Source organism: Corythoichthys intestinalis, chromosome 12, assembly GCF_030265065.1.
Source record: "Corythoichthys intestinalis isolate RoL2023-P3 chromosome 12, ASM3026506v1, whole genome shotgun sequence".
NCBI lineage: Eukaryota > Metazoa > Chordata > Actinopteri > Syngnathiformes > Syngnathidae > Corythoichthys > Corythoichthys intestinalis.
Window position 1 is genome coordinate 8297667 of NC_080406.1, and position 24829 is coordinate 8322495.

At 39.5% G+C, this 24829-nt stretch overlaps 1 protein-coding gene across 2 annotated transcripts; it reads right to left on the reverse strand.

Moving 5' to 3' along the window:
- Nucleotides 1-1584: 1584 nt before the first annotated feature.
- rnaseh2b (ribonuclease H2, subunit B) lies at nt 1585-24622 on the reverse strand. 2 transcript variants are annotated; one of them, XM_057853491.1, is made up of 11 exons: nt 24409-24622; nt 24121-24189; nt 16851-16970; nt 16682-16758; nt 13235-13349; nt 13108-13172; nt 12936-13041; nt 8489-8570; nt 8364-8409; nt 5863-5940; nt 1585-5687 (listed from the first exon to the last, which is right to left on the reverse strand). In XM_057853491.1, exons 1-11 carry the CDS (start codon nt 24470-24472, stop codon nt 5577-5579), a joined length of 933 nt encoding a protein of 310 aa, XP_057709474.1. In that variant the 5' UTR covers nt 24473-24622; the 3' UTR covers nt 1585-5576. The 2 variants fall into 2 exon arrangements, with proteins under 2 accessions (XP_057709474.1, XP_057709475.1); XM_057853492.1 differs by lacking the exons at nt 24121-24189; nt 24409-24622 and adding an exon at nt 22658-22781.
- Nucleotides 24623-24829: the final 207 nt, after the last annotated feature.

A 24829-nucleotide genomic window follows, 5' to 3' on the forward strand; every position in this document is an offset into this window, starting at 1 on the left:
CAGAATTCTTTATAGATATGGACGTAAAACAGTCTCGATTGTTGGTTAAAAGCAAATCGCGGGCAGTTAACACGTAAATATGTCGAATGTGCAAGTCACGATGGTGCCGCCTTGTCACCACAAAAAGCTTTTTACGTTGAAAATTCTTATGAATAAATGCCTAAATTCCTGAATTTTTCATAGCTAAGGACGTAAAACAGTCTCGATTCTTGGTTAAAAGCAAAGAAAAAACGGCAGTTAGCATTTATTTTACGTAAATATGTCGAATGTGCTGCTAGTCTTTAAGCCACTGTGGCGCCGCCTTATCACAAAGATCGTTTTACGTTGAAAATTTTTGTGAATAAATGCTTACATCCCTGAATTCTTTAGATATGGACGTAAAACAGTCTCAATTCTTGGTTGAAAGCAAAAAAAAAAAAAAAAAAAACGGGCAGTTACCATGTAAATATGTCGAATGTGCTGCTAGTCTTTAAGCCACTGTGGTGCCGCCTTATCACCACAAAGAGCTTTTTACGTTGAAAACTCTTGTGAATAAATGCCTAAATCCCTGAATTCTTTATAGCTAAGGATGTAAAACAGTATCGATTCTTGGTTAAAAGCAAAAAAATGGGCAGTTCTCATTTATTTTACCTAAATATGTCGAATGTGCTGGTCTTTAAGCCACTGTGGCGCTGACTTATCACCACATAGAGCTTTTTATGTTGAAAATTCTCGTGAATAAATGCTCAAATCCCTGAATTCTTTATAGATATGGACGTAAAACAGTCTGGATTCTTGGTTAAAAGCAAACAACAGGGCAGTTAGCATTTTCTATACGTAAATATTGCGAAGTATAACAGTTTATTTCTCCCATTTTTTCACACTCGAAAATGCATGCATGTTACGAAAAATATAATAATTACCTTGAATTCTCGAACAAATCACTCCTGAGACAATCCTTCATGTTTGTATGCGGTACAGTTTTCATACTTTTTCAACGTAAATTCTGCGTTAGGTCGCTGCATGTGTTTGAGAAGAACGAAGACCGACTGCTAATAACTGAAGCGTTGTGTGGTACGGCCCCCTACGAAAAGGCGTGCCCCATCTGGGGAATCTGTCCTGTCAATATAATTATGAAGTCTATGGACGAGAGTTAACAATGTGCACCACATAAAACAAAAGTACAGTAATGCTAGTTAATATAAAGCCATATGGACCCAGTAGAGGTTGGCTGCAAACTTCATGCAAAACATTTACAAATTGCTTTATTCTGTGGCAAACCTGCTTTACAGAGGTGATTAAACCTTTATGACAGTGTTTTGTTTTTGGTTGTCAGAATAGTATCTGGAAAAAAGTGTCAAAGTAGCGGAGCGTATAAGTGTTATTTGGATGGATATTTTTCCCCGCCTTATTCAGCACTGAGCTGCTTATTAAAAACATTTTTTGGAAGGGAAAAAAAATAGCTTGAAAGGGATTCAGAGTGCAGTTTGAAAGACATCAAAGGCAAGTGCAACAACAATAGGTGCTCCAGCGCAAAAAAAAAAAAAAAAAAAAAAAAAAAAAAAAAAAACCTGTCTGGGAGGCGAATATGTTTGCAGTCTTCACCAAAAGAGTTCAAGGCCTTTATGCTTGGCAACTAGCCGAGGTTATTATTTTGTCTGAGGAAAAAAAATATAATCATCCTTGTAACTTTTATTCAGACTTGTGAATCTTTGTACCAATGCATGAATTTAAGCTTGCATTCTGTTCTCAGCATTGGCATATAAAATGCTAATAAATCCCAAAGCTACCGTATTGGCCCGAATATATAAGACGGTGTTTTTTGCATTGAAATAACACTGAAAAAGTGGGGGTCGTCTTATATTCGCGGTCTAGACATTATACCCATTCACGACGCTAGATGGCGCCAGATATCATTGAAGCGATGTTCTGTCATGATAGATCTCAGCTACACTTTTTAGTTTAACCAGTTTGCATTGTTTTATATTGTAATGTTTTTCCTTATTCAGATTTGTTTCAAAACTACATTTACAGTTAGACTTCACTTTGATGGTTAAGACGGGTTATTGCAATTTTGTTGTTTTATCACAATAGATTGGTTTATTTACATTTCAAAAACCAGAAGCCATTCATTTACGAATGTGATTGCACTTTAGTTTACATATGTAAATGTTCAGATATTAAGATTTGAATGAGACAAAATAACATGCTTTTTCAAATATACTGTTATAATCATTCTTTTCAGATGTACTGAAATTATTTGCTGTATAAAAATTAGGGCTGTCAAATGATTAAAATTTTTCATCGAGTTAATTACAGCTTAAAAATTAATCGTAATTAATCGCAATTCAAACCATCTATAAAATATGCCATATTTTTCTGTAAATTATTGTTGGAATGGAAAGTTAAGACACAAGACGGATATATACATTCAACATACGGTACATAAGACCTGTATTTGTTTATTATAACAATAAATCAACAAGATGGCAGTAACATTATCAACATTCTCTTAAAGCGATCCATGGATAGAAAGACTTGTAGTTCTTAAAAGATAAATGTTAGTACAAGTTATAGAAATTTTATATTAAAACCCCTCTTAATGTTTTCGTTTTAATAAAATTTGTAAAATTTTCAATCAAAAAATAAACTAGCAGCTCGGCATATAATTACACCGTGCTCACTCATGGTGCTGAAACCCATAAAATCAGTTGGACCCAAGCGCCAGCAGAGGGCGACAAAATGCCAAAAAACAAGTAACAAGCAGACGTTACACTGTGCTGTCATTTTAATCTATTTGAGCGGGGCATGTGCGTTAATTGCGTCAAATATTTTAACGTGATTAATTAAAAAACTTAATTACCGCCCGTTAACGCGATAATTTTGACAGCCCTAATAAAAATTAATTTGGTGTTCAAAAAGTCGTTTTCAAACTTGAGTCTTGAAAAACGGGGTCGTCTTATAATCAGGGCCGTCTTATATTTGGGCCAATACAGTATATTAAATATGCTGTGGGTGAAGAGGAAAAAAAATCTTTGAATGAGGGCATTAAAAAAATAAAATAAAATAAATCGCACACACAAGTGCCATCAATGAGTTCCGACCACCATCACCAAGGACAACTGCAACCACACAAAATGGGCGCACTTTGTCATCCTTGGAAAAAACAACAAACTGTAATAGTCCTGAATACTATCTATATATAGAACGCCATGTTAGCGGTCAGAAAATAACATTAGTTTATTGCTTGTCCTCATAAGGGTCATGGTTAACACTTGGAGTCTACCCCAACTAACTGCACACCAGTGGCAATTGCACTAAGACTGCAAGAGAAACTATAAATAAGTGATCAAATGTATACTGTTGAGTGTACAACACTTGGCAAAAAGTATGGAATTACCAGTCTCGGACGATCACTCACTCAGACATGTTATCATGTAGAACAAACTCAGATAAAAAGCTTGAAAAAACAATGAATTAGTTCAAAAGTGCAACTCTTTAGCATTCAGAAACACTAAAAGAAATGAATAAAAACATTGTGGTGGTCAGTAAATGTTACTTTTATGGAGCAAGTGCAGGGAAATATATATGGAATCACTCCATTCTAAGGAAAAAAATATGGAATCATGAGAAAGAAACAAAGAAATAACAATGAAACACATCTCTAGTATTCAGAAGCACCACCACTGGCTTTTATGACAGCTTGCAGTCTCTGAGGCATGGACTTGATGAGTATTATTCATCAATTTGGTGCCAACTCTCTTTGATTGCAGTTGCCAGATCATCCTTGCGGGTCGGAGCCTTGCTGTGGACAATTTTTTTTCCCAATTTCCACCACAGGTTTTCAATAGGGTTGAGATCTGGGTTATTTGCAGGCCATGACATTGATTAGAGGAGTTGTTCTCCAAGGAATGCTTTAACAGTTTTAGCTCTGTGGCATGATGCATTGTCATCTTGGAAAATTAACATAAGAAAGCGGTCTAAAATTTCAATGTAAACTTGTGCATTTATTGAAGATTTAACCAAAGCCATTTTCCCAGTGCCTTTGCCTGACATGCAGCCCCATATCATCAAGGACTGAGGGAATTTTGATGTTTTCCTCAGGCAGTCATCTTTGTAAATCTCACTGGAACAGCACCAAACCAAAGTTCCAGCATCATCACCTTGTCAAGGGTTAAGAATCTGCATTGGACAAGGTGTCAAGAATCCGCATTGGTTTGGTTTGACAGTAGAAAGCATGTTCATTTCACATAACACCAAAGTGCTGCAGGCTTTTGTTGCTACACCAAGGAGAGTGGTGAGAGCCTTTTTGGTTTTTACAAAGCTCCTGTTCACCGCGAAGAACGGGCAAAACAAGTTCGACTGGACTGACAAGGAAGTAAAATAAGTGTTACATATTATGTCAAATACTGAGAGCATGGCACACATTTTAATAAGGAGTTGGCTTCCATTTTGTGGGTGACCATGTTTGACGTCAGTGCTTGCCTTAATCGGCCGGCGGCCATGACGTGTGACAAGCCGCCCGATGTCGGCCGGTTTGTCTGCTGAGAATGAGTCATTTTTGGCATTCATTCGCCTGTTCCGTCCTCGGCAATGGAGGAAGAGCTTAAACAAAAGAGGCGGCGTGAGAGCTAGGCTGCATGCTAACCCGAACTGTGCAAGTCTTCCAAGTCTCTTCCTCGCCTTTTGAAGACGAAAAATCACATAAAACTACCCCGACCCATGTCACACACAGTGGCGGGAGTGATTGCATTCACCGATCGGCCAGCCTCTGGCGGCGAGCAAGTTTCAGCGGACTATGACTATGACAGCTCATCATTCCCCTGATGCGGGCCCCGGTAAGCAGTACAGCTGGACGCTCAGCTGTGGAAGCGTCGGCGGGGTCGCGGCAGCCGGGTTGGGGGCTGGCACGATTACCCCCTCTCCTTCCTAACGTCACCCCCTTAAATTCATCATATTATCAATGAAGAAACTACAGTATTCACTACTCAAACTAGGAACTATTTTCTCCACTAGAGGGCAGGGCACTCATGCTTTTTGGACGAATAATGCTTCATCACTGTTTTTTTTAAATTTCTTTGGCTTAATGTGGTTATGTAATGGGTTATTGTGCATTATCTTTATAACAACAGTTCATATAGATAAGTTTGTGCTGAGGCAAAAAAAAATACAATTGTTTAAAAAAAAAAATAGTTACTCAAAATGTTACTCATTACTTGAGTATTCTTTTCACTGGACATTTTTTTACTTGTACTTGAGTACATTTTTTGGATGACTACTTTTACTCTTACTTGAGTAATATTTTAAAGTAACGGTACTCTTACTTGAGTAGAATTTTTGGCTACTCTACCCACCTCTGTTTATAGCAGCCAATACCACGGGTGGAGCTTAGGGTGTTGCGGCCTTAAGTGGGTGTGGTTGGGAGAGGGAAGGGTCAAATTGAAAGGTAAGATGATGCGTGATGCTGTACTATTAAAATATCTCTGTAAGCCCACTCCCCCCAGTTTGTCTGGAGTGAAGGTACCTCATGAATAGATTTTTCTTTGCTTTATTACAAAAGTGGTGTGTTGAAAAGCAAGCCCAAAGTGGACACACCATCATTTTTTTTCCGCTTTCACTTTTGGGCTAAAAAAGGAGGACATTGTCTTCATGCCGCTCTTGTCCACCTTTGCCAGATTCTTCTGTGCGGCTGTCATCTTCTTGGGTGGCTGTAAAAAGGAAAAAGAAAGCATCGAACATGTAGCGTGACCTTCAGTTCAAACAAACATGCACTACACAAACAGTCTCTGAAGGTGAAAGGAGATGTTGTTGTGAAGGAGACCAGCTTGAATGGAAGATGACATAACCACAGTATCACAAACACTCTTTGTTCCTGAAACTCACTTTGCGAGCAAAGGTTTCACTGTTGAATTTGGTGTAGTCTTCTCCTGCCTCCACCGGCTTGTCAGACAGTTTTCGTTTCTGTCAAACAGGAAAACAAAACTTTTATAGCTTGTATAGTGATGATTTGTTATGCGAACATTCCCGAAATGATCAACCTGACAGTTTAAGGTGATCTTTGGAAAATTCAACCATTCCAAACCCCATCGAAGGCCTCAAATTTTAAGATTAATTTTATTATCTTTAAATAATTGAATATTTGATTCAAATTGATTCTGGGACTACTGGATTTAAGAAGTTTAACTTACCTTTTGTAGCCAGATACAAGTCAAGCTCACTGTTTTGCGTTTGTGACAAGGGCATAGGTATGCATAGGGATGGTAGGGACATAACAATACCAACTTTTCAGGATGCTCAAATTATCCCCACCAATTTTTAAGCAACCTTATTTGCATTACATGATGAGTTCAGTTACAGTGGGGCAAATAAGTATTTAGTCAACCACAAATTGTGCAAGTTCTTCTACTTGAAAAGATTAGAGAGGCCTGTAATTGTCAACATGGGAAAACCTCAACCATGAGAGACAGAAAGTGGGAAAAAAAATCACATTGTTTGATTTTTAAAGAATTTATTTCCAAATTAGAGTGGGAAAAAGGTATTTGGTCACCTACAAACAAGCATGATTTCTAGTCTAACTTCTAAGGTCTAACTTCTTTTAACGAGGTCTAACGGGGCTCCACTCGTTACCTGTATTAATGGCACCTGTTTTAACTCATTATCGGTATAAAAGACACCTGTCCACAAACTCAGTCAGTCACACTCCAAACTCCACTATGGCCAAGACCAAAGAGCTGTCGAAGGACACCAGAGACAAAATTTTAGACCTGCACCAGGCTGGGAAGACTGAATCTGCAATAAGTAAAACACTTGGTGTAAAGGAATCAACTGTGGGAGCAATTATTAGAAAATGGAAGACATACAAAACCACTGATAATCTCCCTCGATCTGGGACTCCATGCAAGATCTCACCCCATGGCGTAAAAATGATAACAAAAACAGTGAGCAAACATCCCAGAAAAAAATCCCACCCACTGTGAAGTATGGGGGTGGGTCAGTGATGCTGTGGGGCTGTTTCGCTTCCAAAGGCCCTGGGAACCTTGTTAGGGTGCATGGCATCATGAATGCTTTGAAATACCAGGACATCTGAAATCAAAATCTGTTGCCCTCTGCCCGAAAGCTGAAGATGGGTCGTCACTGGGTCTTTCAGCAAGACAATGACCCTAAACATATGGCCAAATCTACACAGAAATGGTTCACCAGACACAAAATCAAGCTCCTCCCATGGCCATCTCAGTCCCCAGACCTCAACCCCATTGAAAACCTGTGGGGTGAGCTGAAGAGGAGAGTACAGAAGAGAGGACCCAGGTCTCTGGATGATTTAGGCAGATTCTGCAAAGAGGAATGGCTGAAGATCCCTCTTTCTGTCTTTTCCCATCTTGTGAAACATTATAGGAGAAGATTAGGTGCTGTTTTGTTGAAAAAAAGGGTTGTACAAAATATTAACACCAGGGGTGCTAATAATTGTGACACACATTATTTGATGTCACTTAATTATTTATTTATGTGGGATTTTTTCCCCCACTGAATAAATGCACTTGTATTAACGGTTGGATTTTTCTCTTTTTTCCATTAAGGTCCCACACTATTTAGGAAAAAAAAATATTACAAGCCAAAAATCACATAATTATTATAAATCCAATAATTATGGAGGGCACTGTAAGTTTTATACTGTTTACTAGAGGTGGGAATCTTTGGGCACCTAATGATTCTATTAGGATTCAGAGGCTACGATTCGATTATAAATCGATTATTGATGCAGGCCCCTGCTTTGTGAACAGAACGCTCACATATGTCTTAAATTCACCAACTATGTAAAGTCACAGTTGCTCCTCTGAAGGTGTACCCAGAGGTCTTTGAGTCTGTGAATGGCGCAGAGACTTGCAGGTACACCGTCCGAGTAGCAGTCGTGATTTTACATAATTCACTCACGCAAGTCATGAATTTACCAACTATGTAAAGTCACGGTTACATTTTGGATGGTGTACCCACAAGTCTTTGCGTCTGTGAATGGTGCCGAGACTTGTGGGTACACCTAACAAGTTGCAACCGTAACTTTACATAGTGGTAAATTCATGACTTGCGTGTTATTGTGAATGAAAATGTGAAAACATGAGCACTTATTCTGCTTGCTAAAAAGGAGGCTAAACTTCTTTGTTAAGTAAACTATGCACCGTTTAAAATATAAATAAATACGTGTATTTCATTTCAAATGGCGTCCGGTTTCCAGTGTTGTCTTTTCTGTACAACCTTGGTCGAAATGACTCGTCAAGTGACAATAGTTGCCGACCTCTGGTGTTGATAAATGCTATTTGAACAGTAAGTACTCTTCATTTACCATTTCAGGCTATCAAGACAAATCAATCCAAAAAAACATTAAGATGTACCTTTGAAGGTGGTTCAGTCTCCTTTTGATTTGTCAGTTCCGGTAATCTGTTTAGTTACAAAACAGGCCTCATTTATATGGTTATTCATTGTGACTCAGACAGAAAGAAATGTTATGCAAACATACTGCAAGTGACGCCGCAGGTCCTTGCTCAGGTCTTTGCAGATGTACTCTGATATCAGGCCATGTGCATAGCAAAGGTAGTCCTCTGGAGAGTGGATACAATCAAATAGGGATTTATTATTGGCTTTGTAGATCTGAATAGAAAGCAGTCTTCAATACATTCTGACAGAAAGTATTCAAAGTATACTGCTGCCACCATCTAGTGCCGTTATGAGAGTACTACAGGTAACTCTGAACTACTGTAATGTAATATCAGTGGAACACCTGATGCATTTTGGAACACAAGATCGCTGATTAATTTAGAATTTAGATCATTTCACATTTGAAAAAAAAATATATTAATAGTTATGGCCATGTTTTAACTAGAGTTGGGACGATAAACAGATTCAACCGGGCACAGGTATCGATAACAGGCTTCTTAATTGACACAAAATCCACCAGTAATGCTGAAATACAGCAATTGTGAACTCGTGCACTAACTAGTGTAAAGCAAACACCGGGAGCGCTCACGAAACAGTTCTTACACTACTAGTATTATAGTATTATCAAGTAGCAGCATGAATGCGGTCACCTACAGATTTTAAAACTATTGCTTGAAGGGCTAATTAGAAATAGGCCCTAGCCCAATTCTTAAGCCCAAACTTAACAAGACATAGAGGTATTGTATAGATTGTAACTAGGGCTGTCAAAATTATCGTGCTAACGGGCGGTAATTAATTTTTTTAATTAATCACGTTAAAATATTTGACGTATTTAACGCACATACCCCGCTCAACAGATTAAATTGTTTGTATTGTTGAGCAAGTTAACGGACGGATTTTTCTATCATTTTCATCTTCATTTCAATGGTAAGCGTCACCTTTTCCCTTTTTTCACCACCAGCACTAACCTTCTTGGAACGCATGTCAAGCATGTCGTTGGATGTAGAAACAAATGTTGAGTCAAATTTTACGTCGGATGTCATGTGTCGAAGCGCCACTATGTCGAGGTAGCACTGTATCTGCTTACAAAAACGGCTTTGGATATTGGCAATCAGCTGAATTTTTTTTTAAAGATATCAGTATCAGCAGGATTTGAAAATACCGTATCGGTCGACATACTGTATAATCAGGCATGCAAACTGGTTAGGGGTGAAAAAGGTGACAAAGTAACATGGACACACGGCATGCGCGGAAAAGTGCATTTCATAGTGCAACCAGAAACAGCTCGAATTAAACACAGTACATAATAATTTAACATATACAAGTCTAAATCTCTCATCCTGAAATCAGAACATATAGGACGCATTAAGTAGCAAATTATACAAAATTCAAATTATAAAATATACAGTATGTCGCATTTGCATTAAAGAGCATACGACAGGAGAAAAAAAGTCTTAAATAGCATTATTATGTGAATTAGAATCATATTTTGAGACGATTCGACTATATACAACAATTTAGCAAAGCGCAGATGACGAGAAATTAGTCTTTTAATCTGCCCATTAGCCACGCCTACCATTATAGGGCTCTAGTGTCCCCAACAGGTGGATGACGTCAGCGGGAGACTGGGCTCATCGGTTTTACTATTCAGCCCAATGAGGGGGAATTATTCAGAATGAGGAAAACGCAACGAAGAGAGCCGCAGAATGTCCTTGTTTCAGTCTCTCTACTCCAATATTTTTACAGGATATTCTTTTTATCCAAGTATTTTTCCCTAATAGTTAAATAAATGGCTTGAGAAGGACCAGTCAGCCCGTCGAGGGGGAACTATTCACAACGAGGAAAACGCGATGAAGAGAGCTGCAAAATGTCATTGTTTCTGTCTCTTTACGTCAATATTTTTACAGGATATTCTTTTTATCCAAGTATTTTCCCCAATTGCTAAATAAATGGCATGGTCATGACAAATAACAGTCTTGTGCTAAATGGAATATGAAATAAAAAAATGCACTTATTCAGGACGACTTGGCAAAATTACTCCATAATAGTCAAAACTGTCGACTTCACCTTTACTGTCACACCTCCCGAACGATATTTTATGACACCTAAATCGGACATATGTCATTTCCCTTTCCCGGCTTCGGAGAATGTAAACAAACCAAGAGGCGTGACAGCTAGCCGACATGCTAACCCGAACAGAGTGACGTTTCAAAGTCTTCGAAGCGGAAAATCACACATAACTAGCCCGGATTATTTGACATGACGACTGGGTTGTCGATTGTCTTCGCGGATCGGCAAACCGCCCGGTGGAGAGCAATTTACAGTTCGTTCCCCGGAGGAGGGCGGCTGCAGTTGTTGTGCAGCTAACATGCAGCTAATGTGCACGAGGAGAGCTTTTTACATGCCTATCAATGATCAAACGTAAGTAGTCCTTTATTTAAAGAAAGTTTGTAGTGTTTACTTTGTAATCGCTGTATTAATATTTGACATAATACAAAACAAGATGTTTACTCACTTCCTCCTAAGTCCAATAGTCCCACAGTAGTAGGGCTTGGCCAATATCCACGGTGAATGGGAACCTTTTGGAACTCCAAAAAGGCGCACACGCCTCTCCCTCATAAAGCAGGATTTTTCTGCAGCCGTTTGGCTGGCGTGATGCGAAAAATAAACGTATTAATCCGCAAAATCAGCTGAATCCCTAGTCCTCATACACAACAGTACGGCTGTTTAGTGAAGAGGACGCCTTCACCCGTACACGTCACAGCGCCCTCTTTCTCAACTCAAGACTGTTGCCGGAAGTCACTCATTTTCATGGCGCAGGATTTAAAAAAATAAATAAATAAAGCGATCGCTTCCACACACATCCAAGCGGTCCATAACATTCAAGGGCATAAAATACCGCGTGTATTATGAAATAAACATGCTTTTTCGTGTCACATGCACTTAAAGCAGAGAACAGCTGTACTCCCATCCCTCACTATTGTTAGTCATTTGTTGTCACGAGAAGAGAGTGGCGGTGATAGGTCTAGGTCATCGGACTAGAACAGGGGTCCCCAACCTTTTTTGCACCACGGACCGGTGTTATTTGGGTCTTTTTTTCACGGACCAGTGTTCTGACAAATTTTGCAACCCATCAAAAATTGCAACGATGTGGTTCTGCGCATGTGCGTAACGTTAAACATAGCCGCAAAATGCGCAAATGCAGCGATTCCAAAGTAAACACTACACAAACTTTCTTGAAAGAAAGGAATATTAACTTAGGTTTGATTATGGAAGGACTTGTAGAAAAGTTCTCCACAGATACATCCAGCCATGTTAGCTGCACACAAAAACTGCACACCGCTCTCACCATTAACGACTTCGCCTTGTCGTTAAGCATTAATTAAGAAGCCCACTTCACAAAGATACGTTGTTGGAAATTGCAGCAAGGTTTTCAATGCTCTCGTAGCGATGTCAGGATATTCCGGAATGACTTTAATCCAGAACCTCGGTAGAGCTGTTGTCTCAAATGTACGTTTAATAAGGTCGCCGTCATTTGCAATATCTACAAGTTGATCTTCCTGTTGCACAGACATGCTCGAATCACTCGGTTTATTCACAAACGGGTCACGAATCCACTCCTTCGCCGTTCCTGGGTCTTCGAGGTTGTAGTCAGGTGCCCTTTTCGCTGTAAAAATATCTCCAAAGACATCTGTTTTCCAGTCATCTTCGCTCGTGTGGGGGCTAATTATTTCCGGGAACAAATGTGCTGCGCCCGCGGCCTAGTAATACGTTATTATCGAGGACGAGCGCACATAGATATATTATATATACAAACAATATGTACTGCTAGCAGTCCAATCAATGGATTTCTATGACGACATTCTAATCTATCCCGTAGTAATATATCTAGAGTAGACAGGGATATTGGTGTGTTAAGCAGGGGCACAGGGTTAATTCGGCCAGAATGTGGTCGTTATTAAATTATTATTTCTGTGCGGCTCGGTGGCAAATGCGCACCGGAACCGGTCCGCGGCCCGGCAGATGGGGACCCCTGGACGAGAGTGTAGTTTTGAGCATGGACTAGGGTTTTGAAGTTAACGGTTTCACTCGCTCATTGACAGAAACCCCCCCCCCCCCCCCCCCGGCCAATTTTTTTTCTCCTCGGATCTACGTGATTCAGAAGAATGACCCATTTTGATTTCAAAACGGCGAAACTTCGCCGAAAGGTGGCAAGTTGTAATACTCATCGTAATACTGATGACAGATAGTGGAAACAAAGGTGCCACTGCAAATATCTTGAGCAATGACTTGTATAATGCGGTCTTATCCACATGATTTATATCGGACTCATTTCAATTAAGTATATTTTACTATGGAGCCAGAACAAGGACAAATTAGCTTATAAGTTCCTTTTAGAAATAAACAGTCAGTTGAAGTAGTATGATTTCTGTAAATGTTCCCTTTTTTTCTGCAGAAAGTTTTAAATATCAGTTGCTTGTCGAAAGAGGACCTAAGGGTTAATGTAATTTTAAGTGGGAAAACGTTACCATGGCTTGAGTCTGACTCCATCTTGACTCGGAGATATGTGGAAGATTTAATTCCCTCCCCCACAGAGATGTTCTTCTTTTTGAGCACCATGGCTGTTTTTTCCACCTCCAGGAACAAAAAAGGTTAGCTCAACGGTAAGCTTCATTAAAAAACAAAAAAAAGACAACATACCTTCTTCTTTAACCAAGCCATTGTTTTTTCTTGGCTGTATCGGTGAAACTTGAGGTTTCCCACCTCTAGAATGAAAAATTAAAAGCTTCTGATTTCAAAAAGCAACTTTTAGCATAAGAGCGCCTACCTTTTTCATCAGCGATGTGATGCATGGAGGCCAAAGAACGCGTGCAACTCAGCAGCTTGGTGCATGCTGGAAACTCTTCGTCCATCACCATTTGCTCCACTGGCTGGAATTTGCCCTAAACACATACGCAATGCACACACACGCAAAGCAGAGAACATCATTAAGGGAGGATTTTATAGCATCATTATGGACAGAAAGTGATTCACAAGACTGGTAAGAGGGCGTGCAACAGATGTGTGGAGTAAGGGCTGATTTATGCTTGTGCGTTCCGTTGACAGTGGAGCGACGGCGTAGACCCTACGTCGTCATTGAGTAGGGGTGTAACAAAAATCTCGGTTCGGGACGTACCTCGGTTTTGAGGTCACAGTTCGGTTCATTTTCGGTACAGAAAACAAAATGCAAAATATAAACGTGTTAGTTGTTTATTACACACCTTTGTGCTTTCAACAATAGGAACATAAGCCTATACAAAGCTAGAATTCTGCTCAAAAAGTAGCGGATATTTATAGATAATCCAACAACAATTTGCCTTTCAGACCCCGCGTATTGGTCAGCTTTCTTTCTGAAAGAAAGAAGAAGTCCTGTGCTAAAGAGAAAAGCAATCCCGATGACAAAGATTTTAACATGTATTTTACAAACGAAATGCCTCAATGAATCTTTTTTTTTTTTTTCATATGAACGGTTTTCAAAAGCTTTATGTGTGGATTTTCTCAAGTTAAAGCGCCATACAGAAATTAATAAATTGAATTGTGTAAGCAGGATTTGTGTGTTATTATTATTTAATTACAGGTGTTTTAGCTCATTTCAATTTATTTTATTTAAATGGGCTATCATTTATTTTATTATGTGTTTATATTTTACAAATGTGAAGTAGTATTCATTTATATTGTATATTTTATGTTGTATAACTTTAGTTCCTATGTGAATATTAGTTCCTACTTGTTTTGTTGTGGTATGAGGGTTTTGTACTGAACACGGGGCCGTGCTGGTTATTATTATAGCAGAGAAAACAGCAGTAAATCAACAAAGACAAGTCAACAGAAAAGGTTGGACAAAGGTTAGTAAACGCCATCATGAACGTTCCCCACCAGCTACGAGTTAACTCCAGCATGTTTAGTGTGTGTAGCGGTGTTTTTTTCTCTCTGGCAACTGTCTGTGTTGAGAAAGAGAGCGTGTGTATTATGTAAACATGATACGAATCATACACAAATGCTTTTTATGGAAAATAATTCAATTATTTTTGTTCTGATGGTAATATTGTTGAGCTGAGCTGTCAGTTTACGCTCACCTAAAGGACTGCGTTTATTTTTTAAATTATTTTAACTTAATATTACACTTATGTTCCACTTTGGTAATATGTTTTGAAAAATAAAAATCCTGTTCAATAGGAAAAAAGTTTTTTATTTTATTTTAATTTTTTTTTAACTCCGATATCTCAAGGTAACACATTATAGAGCTGTAGTTGCAATTCCGTGATACCATGAAATTTTTGCTGAAGGTTATCATACAGTCAGAATCTCATACCGGCACATGCCTAAAAGTATGTCTCTACTGATTTACTTTATAGCATTATTGTACGCTCTTTGTCATTATTGCATTTTATTTTATAATTGTGTGCTCATAGTTTGATGGTGACAAATTAATAAATGTCTGTTGTAAGAAGAACTACGGTGTGATCTATGTTATTTGAGGTAACTAATATCTATCTTGTTTTTTACTTTTATTAATATGATGTAAAGTACATGTTTTTGGATAGTTGTTTTTAGATTTGGGGGGTACTTAAAGGGTTAATTCCGACTCACGTGGAAATTCGGGTACGGAACGGAACTTGTTCGAAACCCGGGGTCTACCTGTACTGGACGTAGTTTGTTTTTCGAATTCAGTTCAATACAATTATGCTGGGAAAACAGATTAAGGCTCGTTTTCCATTATTGAAATAGCAGTTTTCTATCAGGAAATGGAAAACGATTCATTTCTCGTTTTTTTTAACAAACATAAAAAGGAATGGCGTACCGCACGCAGGCTATTTTTAGACCGTGACGTCGCATCGTAAAGCAGAAGTAAAGCCGAAGTGGGACATTATAGACCCGCCCTCGCATAGACCCAATGTAAAAAGTGCTACTTTTCGCCAGTAATCTTTCAAAAACGAACATGCCGATCACGCATTGCTTTTTTGGAACTTGTAGAAACGACTCTAGACATTACGACCATGAAGGATGTTTTCTTCATACGTTCCCGGAAACCAAAAACTCGGGAGGAAAAAATGTGAAAACCGAATCAACTTGCGCAGACTTTAACACCAGCTCGGCAAATCCATTCATGTTTCACATGCAGTAAACATTATGTTGGGTTGGCATGGTCTTACAGAGGACAAAGAGGTAAGCCATTTTTATATTTTTACTTTATTTTTTTAGCGTAACATTGTGCCGTACTGCTTCTGTCTGACAATGAAAAAAAATTACAATGGTATCTGACTGCCACTGTTACCGTTTCTGTTATATATATATAAAAAAACAACTTTAGTAAGGGGGAAGTGTAAATAAATTATAGGATTAAGATGTGTTATCAATGAAAAAATTAAAAGTGTTCGTTGGCTGTCACTGAGTAGCATTTGCGATCGCTACACAAAGCTAACTAAATTACCCCCAAGAACGGTAAGAGACAACCAGAGGATATATAAGAAAGACAGGGCTGATGGTAAAGGATAGCTTGTTGAAACCGGAGAATGTCATTGTCAGTCGCGTCGATTAAAAAAAAGCTAAAGCTATGCTTAGGTCGGCTCGTTTTTTTCGTCTTTTTCAGCCTTCGACACTAAAGCCATCTCTTTAACTGAACATTTTTATGTTCTTCCACATCTATGCCAGTCAATTTGGCACCAGGCACATCATTGTCGGAGCGAATTGGTAGGTTTAGCGCTGTGAACATCTCCTTTGTACACGATTTCCATTCATTTCCTATTAGGGACAAACGGTGGCTTGTCCTAGCTTTGTCCCAGCTTAGCAACAGTAGCTAATGCCATGAATATTAATGAGCGGAAGTGACGTGTTGCTTGCGGTACGCCATTGGGCTCGTTTCCTGTTTTTAGTTTTCCGAAATTAGAAGGAAAACGAATGGGCGAAAGGTACACGGACCGTGTCAACTTCCACTGAGCAAAGCAGTTCCTCCGCCCATAAGATAGAGGGCTTGCAGTTAAAAAGAAATGGGTTAAAGCCTATAATTTGGGGCCAAATTTTTCCAAAACCTAGTCTAAAACGACTATTTGCCTTTAGACGGCGTATGAAAAAATGGCCCTGTGTGTCTTAACCTAGGCCGATCCCCTTGGGTTCATCATACCCAGGTTAGGAACCACTGGCATAGATGAACAAGACATATTATTTTTAGAAAACGTGTCTTTTCAGATCAATTCTTAGAACAATGGGAATCACTGGCTTAAATTGCATCTCTTACTTCCTTTCCAGATTTCATCAAATACGGCAAAATGAGATAGAGAGGATCCATCGGAGTGACAAACAAAAGCCTCCCATCTGTGTAAAAAAACAGGAGCAACTGATTATGTGAAGCCTAAACATTGACAATGAACACATCATCATGAATAGATTTCCATCAAAACATTTACCTCTTTGGACTTTCTGGCCAACAAACCAGGAGCGGAAGTCTTCTTCAAATGCTTTGACTTCATAAAGCTGCACATCACCATCACCGCCGCCGCCACCCAGCATGTACATGGAGGCTACATCTACATTAAAAATACCAAGAAACATTATTGAGACCAAAAGGTACTTTAGATTTTAACTACAATGAACACATGCAACATACCCTCTGCAAAAAAAGGATTAAACTATTTTTGGGAGTCCTGAATATAGAGGTGGAAACCATAAGCGGATTTTAAAGGGGGGCAGGGGGGCCAAGCAACCCCCCCCGGTAGCCGAAAAGTATGTATGTAAAGCATGTAATTGACTTTCATATATATATGTATGTGTGTGTGTGTAGTGTATATATAAAAGTTGTAAAGCAATAAAAAAAATGAAATGAACAAAAAAACATTTTCATGATGGGTCGAAATTATTTTTCGAGCACCTTAGACAGTCATTTGCTTTGCATATAATAGAGCAAAATATATTTTTAAAAATGATTTTTTTCTTCTTTGATTAAAAATATTTTTTTGATTGAACCAACTTTTATGGGGATTGAACGATTTAGACACAAATGTCCTAATCATATTATGGCCCAAACACAAAAAGGATTTCTTCAAAGAAAACTTTCTCAATGAAAAATTAAGTGTTCAAATGCAAATTTCTCAATCTCAAATTTTTTTTCAAAAACTTTTTTCTATGACTGAATTTTTTTTTTTTTTAATTGAAGTGATTTTTCTTTTTGAAAATCTATATATTTTTGAAGCAACTTAATTTTTGATTGAACAATAGGGAACAATGTCCTAGCCAAAGGTTTTTGAGTTTCAAATATATTTTTTCACTCAAACCGTTTTTTTTTTTTTATTGAAGTGACTTTTTTTTGGGTTGAAAATATATATTTTAATTGAAAAAAACTTTTTTTTTTATTGAAGCAAGTTTTTTTTTTGATTGAATAATTAAGACACCAATCAACCTCCAGGGGATACAATTTTTGACTGGGGTAATTACATTGGCACGACACCGGCGGGCGTACCAAATTCAATGGATGACCATCTTGGCGAAAAGTATTGCCTAAGCAGCAGAACTATGCGATCTAGCCGAGCCTTGAAGCGAGCGCCATCTAGCGTCGTGAATGGGTATAATGTCTAGACCGCGAATATAAGACGAACCCCTCTTTTTCAGTCTTATTTGAATGCAAAAAACACCGTCTTATAGTCAGGCCAATACGGTAGTCCAATTTTCACCTATCCTTGAAGCGTCGGCCGTTGCAGTCAACTTTATTTTTTTGTTGATTGTCGCCATTTTAGAAAATTGGGAGTAAAGAGCAGTTTTGGGAGTAATGGCTTTATAAATAACGCCGTTAAGTAACAACGTTACTTTTTCAGTAACGGGGTAATCTAATTACTTTTTCCGCCGTTACAACGCCGTTGCCGTTACTGACAGTCAAAACCGGTGTGTTACTTACTCTGAATAAATTGAAGAAACTACCAGCCGTGTCGAGTTGACTCTCTGCTCTGTTGATTTTTCATCCAAGACTTGCGTTCAGGTTCGAGAATAGCGCACGTACTTCCGACTCCAAGCTGTTTGTCCCTGCTCATTCAATTAGACGATGCTTTCCAAAGTTTGGTAACGTTTCTGTGTTTGCTACACCTGATGCTAGCCTCGTTCCCATCTCCCACTGTCAGGCAGCAATAATTCTGCTTCCATCTTGAGGACTGCAGACGCTTTGAAGGTGACGTGAATTGTCGGGAAACGAGCCTACCTGAATGCACCACCTCGAGAGATGCGATGGAAGTTATTGTGATTGGCTGAGGGTTAGAGTCATGTGTCGTGGCAAGCCAATCAGAGCCGGTGATTTCACAAGCAAACGAGAACAGCGCGTGCGGCAAACAAACACACGCAAAACAGATGCACAGGGTCGGGATGGCAGAGCATTCAGAAGAAAAATTGTCCTTTAAGAGGTGGAGAAATAGACACTATTTCAAGTTTGTCGAAATTAAAGGAAAGAACCTGCATGTAATGTGTAATTTATGTCCCGGGGCAAAGCTTTTGTCAACATCTGTGGTAAGCAATTCAAATCTGCCGAAGCACCTAACAAGTTAACTACCTGTCTGTTCTTCTCTATAGACCCTACTCACATGACGTCGCAACCAAGCCTCCGCGCCATATTGTCCGTCTACTCGTCATGTTGACGCATTACCGCTACGTAAATTCCTCCTATTATGGCGTGTTTTTCTGCTCGTTAACATTAATAATCAAAATGGTGAAGGCGTGTGTGTCGGTTGGTTGCAATAACAGAGAAGATAGATGGAAAGACTTGAAGTTCTACCGTATTCCGAGAGACCCGGAGAGGAGAGCGAGATGGACTGCTGCAATTCGACGAGAAAACTGGGCTCCAAACGATTACCACGGATTATGTAGTAGTCATTTTATATCTGGTAAGATGCATTTAATATATATTTAGAGGGTTTTGGGCTGACAACCACAATTAAGATCATTGCGAGGCTAATCGCCGAGAACATACAGTTTAGAATTCAAGATGCTTATTTCTTCCACCATCATTACATTTTGAATAATATTTCGCTGGTACCAAGTGAAAGAAGCTGGCCTCGTCTACGGATCATCAGTTAAACAGGTGTGTCCAAACCTTTTGCAAAGGGGGCCAGATTTGGTGTGGTAAAAATGCGGGGGGCTACCTTGGCTGATTTACATAGAACAATATATTTAAACACATTTTAGCAAGCCCTTCTGTGTGTCACATCTTCTTTATTATTTTTTTTAATTCATAATTTATACTGTCTCGTCTTTGTGGCGTTCTCTTTCGACACTCGGGCTCTTGCGAAATATTGCTGCTGTGAAATTAAACTAGCTTCAAGTTGCTATAATTTCTCGCTGCGTATCTTCCCTGTAATGTTGTCGTACATGTCAGCGTGTCTTGTTCGGTAATATCATTGTCGCGTCACATCGAACTCTTTGAAACCAGCGACTGTCTCTCTGCAAATGAGGCAGACACAGTTGTTGCGTGTTTTATTGAAGAAATAGTCCAATACAGGCCCGGATCTAGGTTGACCCACCACAGTGGGCACTAAGAAAACTTGAGGGGGCACCCACAATGCAGGCTTTTTTTTTTACCCTCTGCATTTCTCTGGGTTTGGGACCGGCGCAAATAGGACACTGGCTTGTGTCCCGTTGAGGCTGCATTAATTATTTATTTATTTTTTCTTCATCTATCTACTTATTTTCGCAGTCGGCATGATGTTATGATGACGTCATCTCGCATGGCAACGTGTCGCCATTTTGAGATGGGGGCACGCACAGGTAAACAGCCGTAGACAAACGCTGTCTGAAATTCATAATTTTCAGCTGTGTTTTGCGTCTTTTTTCATAAAAACGTCTTAAACATGACTTATTATTATCACGAGTCACTGCCGACAGACGCGAGGACGCAATACTACTTAAAATTAGCGTGTATTGGCCTGCAAATCTGCCCATACAAAGTCGCAGCTGATTGCTGGATAAACAATCCAAAGGAATTGTCTGCAGCGGAGTTCGGAAACATCTACAACTACCTCATAAAGAATTGCGGGATTGCCTGTAAAGACAGCAATGAGAGACGATGTAGCCGCGTGTCAGTGGAAATTAAACACGCCAAGTTTTGGCTAAAAGACAACTTATTCTGCGTCAATTCTTCCTACGAATGCAACGTTGAGCTGCAACCACCTCAACACAAAATATGCACAATATATGAAATCGCATATGTACTGCACTATCTGTAGCAAACTGCATATTAAAATATGAATAAACAGTGTTTCCCACAGGATTTTAGGAGACTGTGGTGGGAGGGTCTCTGACCATAGGATTTTTTGAAACTGTGGTGGTGGGCTGCATCGGAGTCGGACAGCCACACCATGTCATGCCACGGCGAATTTTTTTTTTTTTTCATTATTTTTTCCCCCCAAGAAGAACCATAACAACGATATATTTGAAATATTTCATTAGCTAGGCTAATGTTATAGCTCTCAGCTACGGTACATGTATGTAAAATGCGTTGCTGAGTACAGCTACGTTACCCTATGTAATAATGCGACTTTTTTTCTCGTAGCAATAGTACGACTTACATCTCGTAGTGACTCAGGGTTGGCAAACTGTTGAAAAGAGCCATATTTGCCCCCCCCCCAAAAAAAAAACTGATACAGTATGTCTGGAGCAGCAAAAAATTAAAAGCCTTGTACAAGCCTTATAATTATCAATACTAGCTATATTAGCCTACTATAAAAATGACTAAGTTGGCTAGAAATACATAATTAGCCTTCATGATTAAATGTTTATTTTCCCTGCAGTGGATCCTATAGCGCACCACGTGACTACTCTGTTGTACGATGACACCACAAGTTTAACTTCATTACAATATTAATGAATTGAAAGAATGTTTGTATCATGTTTGTCCTCCTAGAAATCCTATTAAAACAAAAAATATATTTCCCTCCCCCATCTTTTTCCATTTAAAAAAAAAAAAAAAAGAAGCTCCGAAGCAGCACTAAAGAGCCGCATGCGGCCCAAGAGCCGCGGGTTTCAGACCGCCGTCGTAGCCCTCCTTTTTTCTTTTTATTTGACCCTCATAAGTACTACATTACCACAACAATAACAGTCCTTCTGTCAACTGACCCATTTACAGGACAGGGGGAATTCTAATGGCCGTGTAAAGAGTTTTTCTTGATTCGGTGAGAAGGTGAATAGTTTTTTCCCCGTTGTTCGTGAACTAAATTTCCACACAAACGAACATCGAGGTACCATTAACTTAGCAAGGAGAGGTAAGAGAGTCATTTTTCGAGTGTCCCAGAGCTCGCGAAATTGTGTGTGGGGGGGGGCGCATTTATCCAACTTTCGTCAGCCATAATTGTCTGAAGTTGGCGCGTCGGTGTTGTGCCGAAAAATAGCCACTCCACGCGAAATGTCCCCCCGACGGGAGCGCCCACACGTCACTCGTACAAACAGCCTTTTCTTACCAATCGATGGACACGGAAACGACGTTCTTGTACCGTGAATATGTATCATTTTACTCTGCTTGAACTAATAAATACTTTACTGTGACCAACGCTCTGAAAATAGAGCAAGGCTTTATTTTGGGCCCCGCCTCTCCGCGCAAGTTCAATCAAAGTTTTCTTTCCGTCCACCGCTCACTTTCGCCGAAAAGTCCGATCGAAACTATTGTAATGCCCCGGATATGGGGAAGAAGGAGAGAAGTCTGTATTTGCTTAACCACTCGATTGTGGTAACAATAATAAAGAGAAACAATAACAAAATAACAGCGGGCTGCTACGACATGCGACCGCTATCTCTCGCTATCTCGCTCGTTCTCCCATTCTTCCTACTCGTTCCCCTTGCGTCTCTTAAATAAATAAATAAATAAATAAAATACTACTCTAAAATGCTGCTCTCGCTCGCGCGGGTAGTAGAGTGGAGTGGGCTACAGCTGTGTAATCGGCTGACTGACGCATCTGATTAGTATCTTTTTTTTTTTTTCGGGGGGGGGGGGGGGGGCGGGGGCGCAAACGAGACTGTGGCGGGCCCAAACGAGACTGTGGCGGGCCGCCACAGTCTCGTCCATTAGTGGGAAACACTGAATAAACAATTAGCAGAGCGCCCGAGACGCCGTTTTGCCGACCCTCTAACTCGTGGGTAATTAGCATATCACAAGTTTCATGCTAAGTGAATCTGTCTCACTTTTTTAGCACTGAAGTACACACAGTTCACATATTTACGTTTTTAAACACATTTAAACAATAAATACCGGCGATGCAACTTCAAATTCAAGGCAAAGTGGTCACAGAGACGGCGCGAACTGACTGCGGCCGTCGTCTTCTGATTCTCTACTGGAAAACGTCCCTTCCGTGTTGCAGTTTCATTCAAATAAAGTGCGCATGAGATGCAGTAAATTAAGGCGTCCACTAGATGATGCTAATAAGACGTAAAAGAAACTCAGGTATTCAATCACAAAACCCATCAATCTTTTATGCATAACAGAACACCGTCATTTTGATTGGGTGGGCACGACTCACATCTGGGTGGGCCGTGCCCACCCTGGCCCCCCCATACATCCGGCCCCGGTCCAATATCCACCTATCCTTGAAGCGTCGGCCATCGCAGTAAACTTTTTTTTTTTAATTGATTGTCGCCATTTTAGAAAATTGGAAGTAAAGGGTCACACGGGGTAATGTTGCTTAGAGTGCTGCTCTTAAAGTTTTTCAAACTTTCGTGAGAATAGGCTGATTTTGTGTGGACAAGATAGTTGTAGATATCAGGGTAGCAGATGTCAGGCAGAGAGGGCGAAGACAGCGGGTCGAAAAATATCGATTTAGGCATCAAATATGGATCAGGCCAATGGATAGACTGAAGCTTTTCCACATAATGCCTTTTATGCAACGCATCCAATGAGGTTACAGCGTCTGAAAGCACCGGGGCTTCCATGAATTGCACTATAAATTGCACGACAAATTGAAACCATTGAGAATACGGATAAAGAAAGACGAACAATATGGCAGCGACACGTCATTCTGTGACGTTGGTGAGTAGTGTCTATTCCACTGACTCGAATACTGCTCAGAAAATTTCAAATTCTTTGACATACAACAAGTTATTTTAAAAGTAACGGAAATAGTTACTTTCCCTAGTAACTAGTTACTTTTACATAGAGTAATTCAGTTACTAACTCAGTTACTTTTTGGAAGAAGTAGTGAGTCATGTAACTAATTACTTTTTTAAAGTAATGTGCCCAACACTGGTAAAGAGTCACATGGGGCAAGGGGCTGTTGCCTTTTAGTGGGTAAATGAGTAGAATTTAGTGTGTAAGCTACTTCATATGCTGGTAACAGTACTGCTGGCCAATTAATAAGTCTGTATGCTGGCCAGACGTTATTGATTTTATGACAGAGGCTGGGGGCCGGATGAAATTTGACCGTGGGCTGCATTTGGCCCCCGGGCCGGACTTTGGACATGTCTGCTTTAGGGCAATTGTCTCAAAAGTGGTTCATTGTTTTGGAAACCCTCGGTTTTTCCATCCCTAAGTATATGTACGTTTTAAAATGAATTTAAAATGTTTTTTACTTTATTTTGAAGGGAACACATCTAAAAAAAATGTGATATAACGTTAAGAACCATTTTAAAATGTTTTTTTTTTTTTTTAACTTTGAACTGTTTGGACAAAATATATTAGTTACACAGTTGAAGTGGAGTCCATTTAAGACCGGAAGTTACCTGTGGCTGGATTCCGTAATCTCACAAAGGTCGGGTCATTGTCCGTCCTCTGGTTGTCTATGACGGAGCCTGAAGAAAAATGCATGTATATGAAAGACTGTTAAACTTTGATGTTGAGTATTTTCAAGACCACTGAACGCAAAGGGCTCCTCTGTGGTGCATGGTATAGCAGATGAGCTATAGTTAAACAGGAATTATGGCAAATTATTGAAAAGCCAGAAGGAAAAGAAGAAAAAACTTGAATTACACGGTGTACAGTCCAGTTAAAGATAGTTTCGCAAGTATTACCTGCAGCAATGACAACCCAGCTATCATTCTGCACGTTGGGCGTTCGCTTCTTTTTTGAGGCCATTGTGAAACGTTGGACCGTATAGACTGATTGTGAGTGTTACAAAGTGGTTTTCACGCCAAGCCAAATTCACGAATACGAGCAAAATTAAGCATAAATATACATTGCGAGTGTGTTTTGACCACACAATCTCAGAAATGGCGCCTCTTGTTTCATGTCCGTCATTTCCGCACGGGTTTGGGGTATACTCGCAACAATTTCGACTTTATACGCTTTTGTTCGCCGTTTTTATTAACTTTTGAAGAACGGTTGTGGTTTTTAAATGCATATTGAAAAGTTTAAGCCCAACCATTTTGATAAATGAGCGGAATGCACACTCTTTAAACTGTGTACTGCATTCAAACACCCCCTATGTTACGC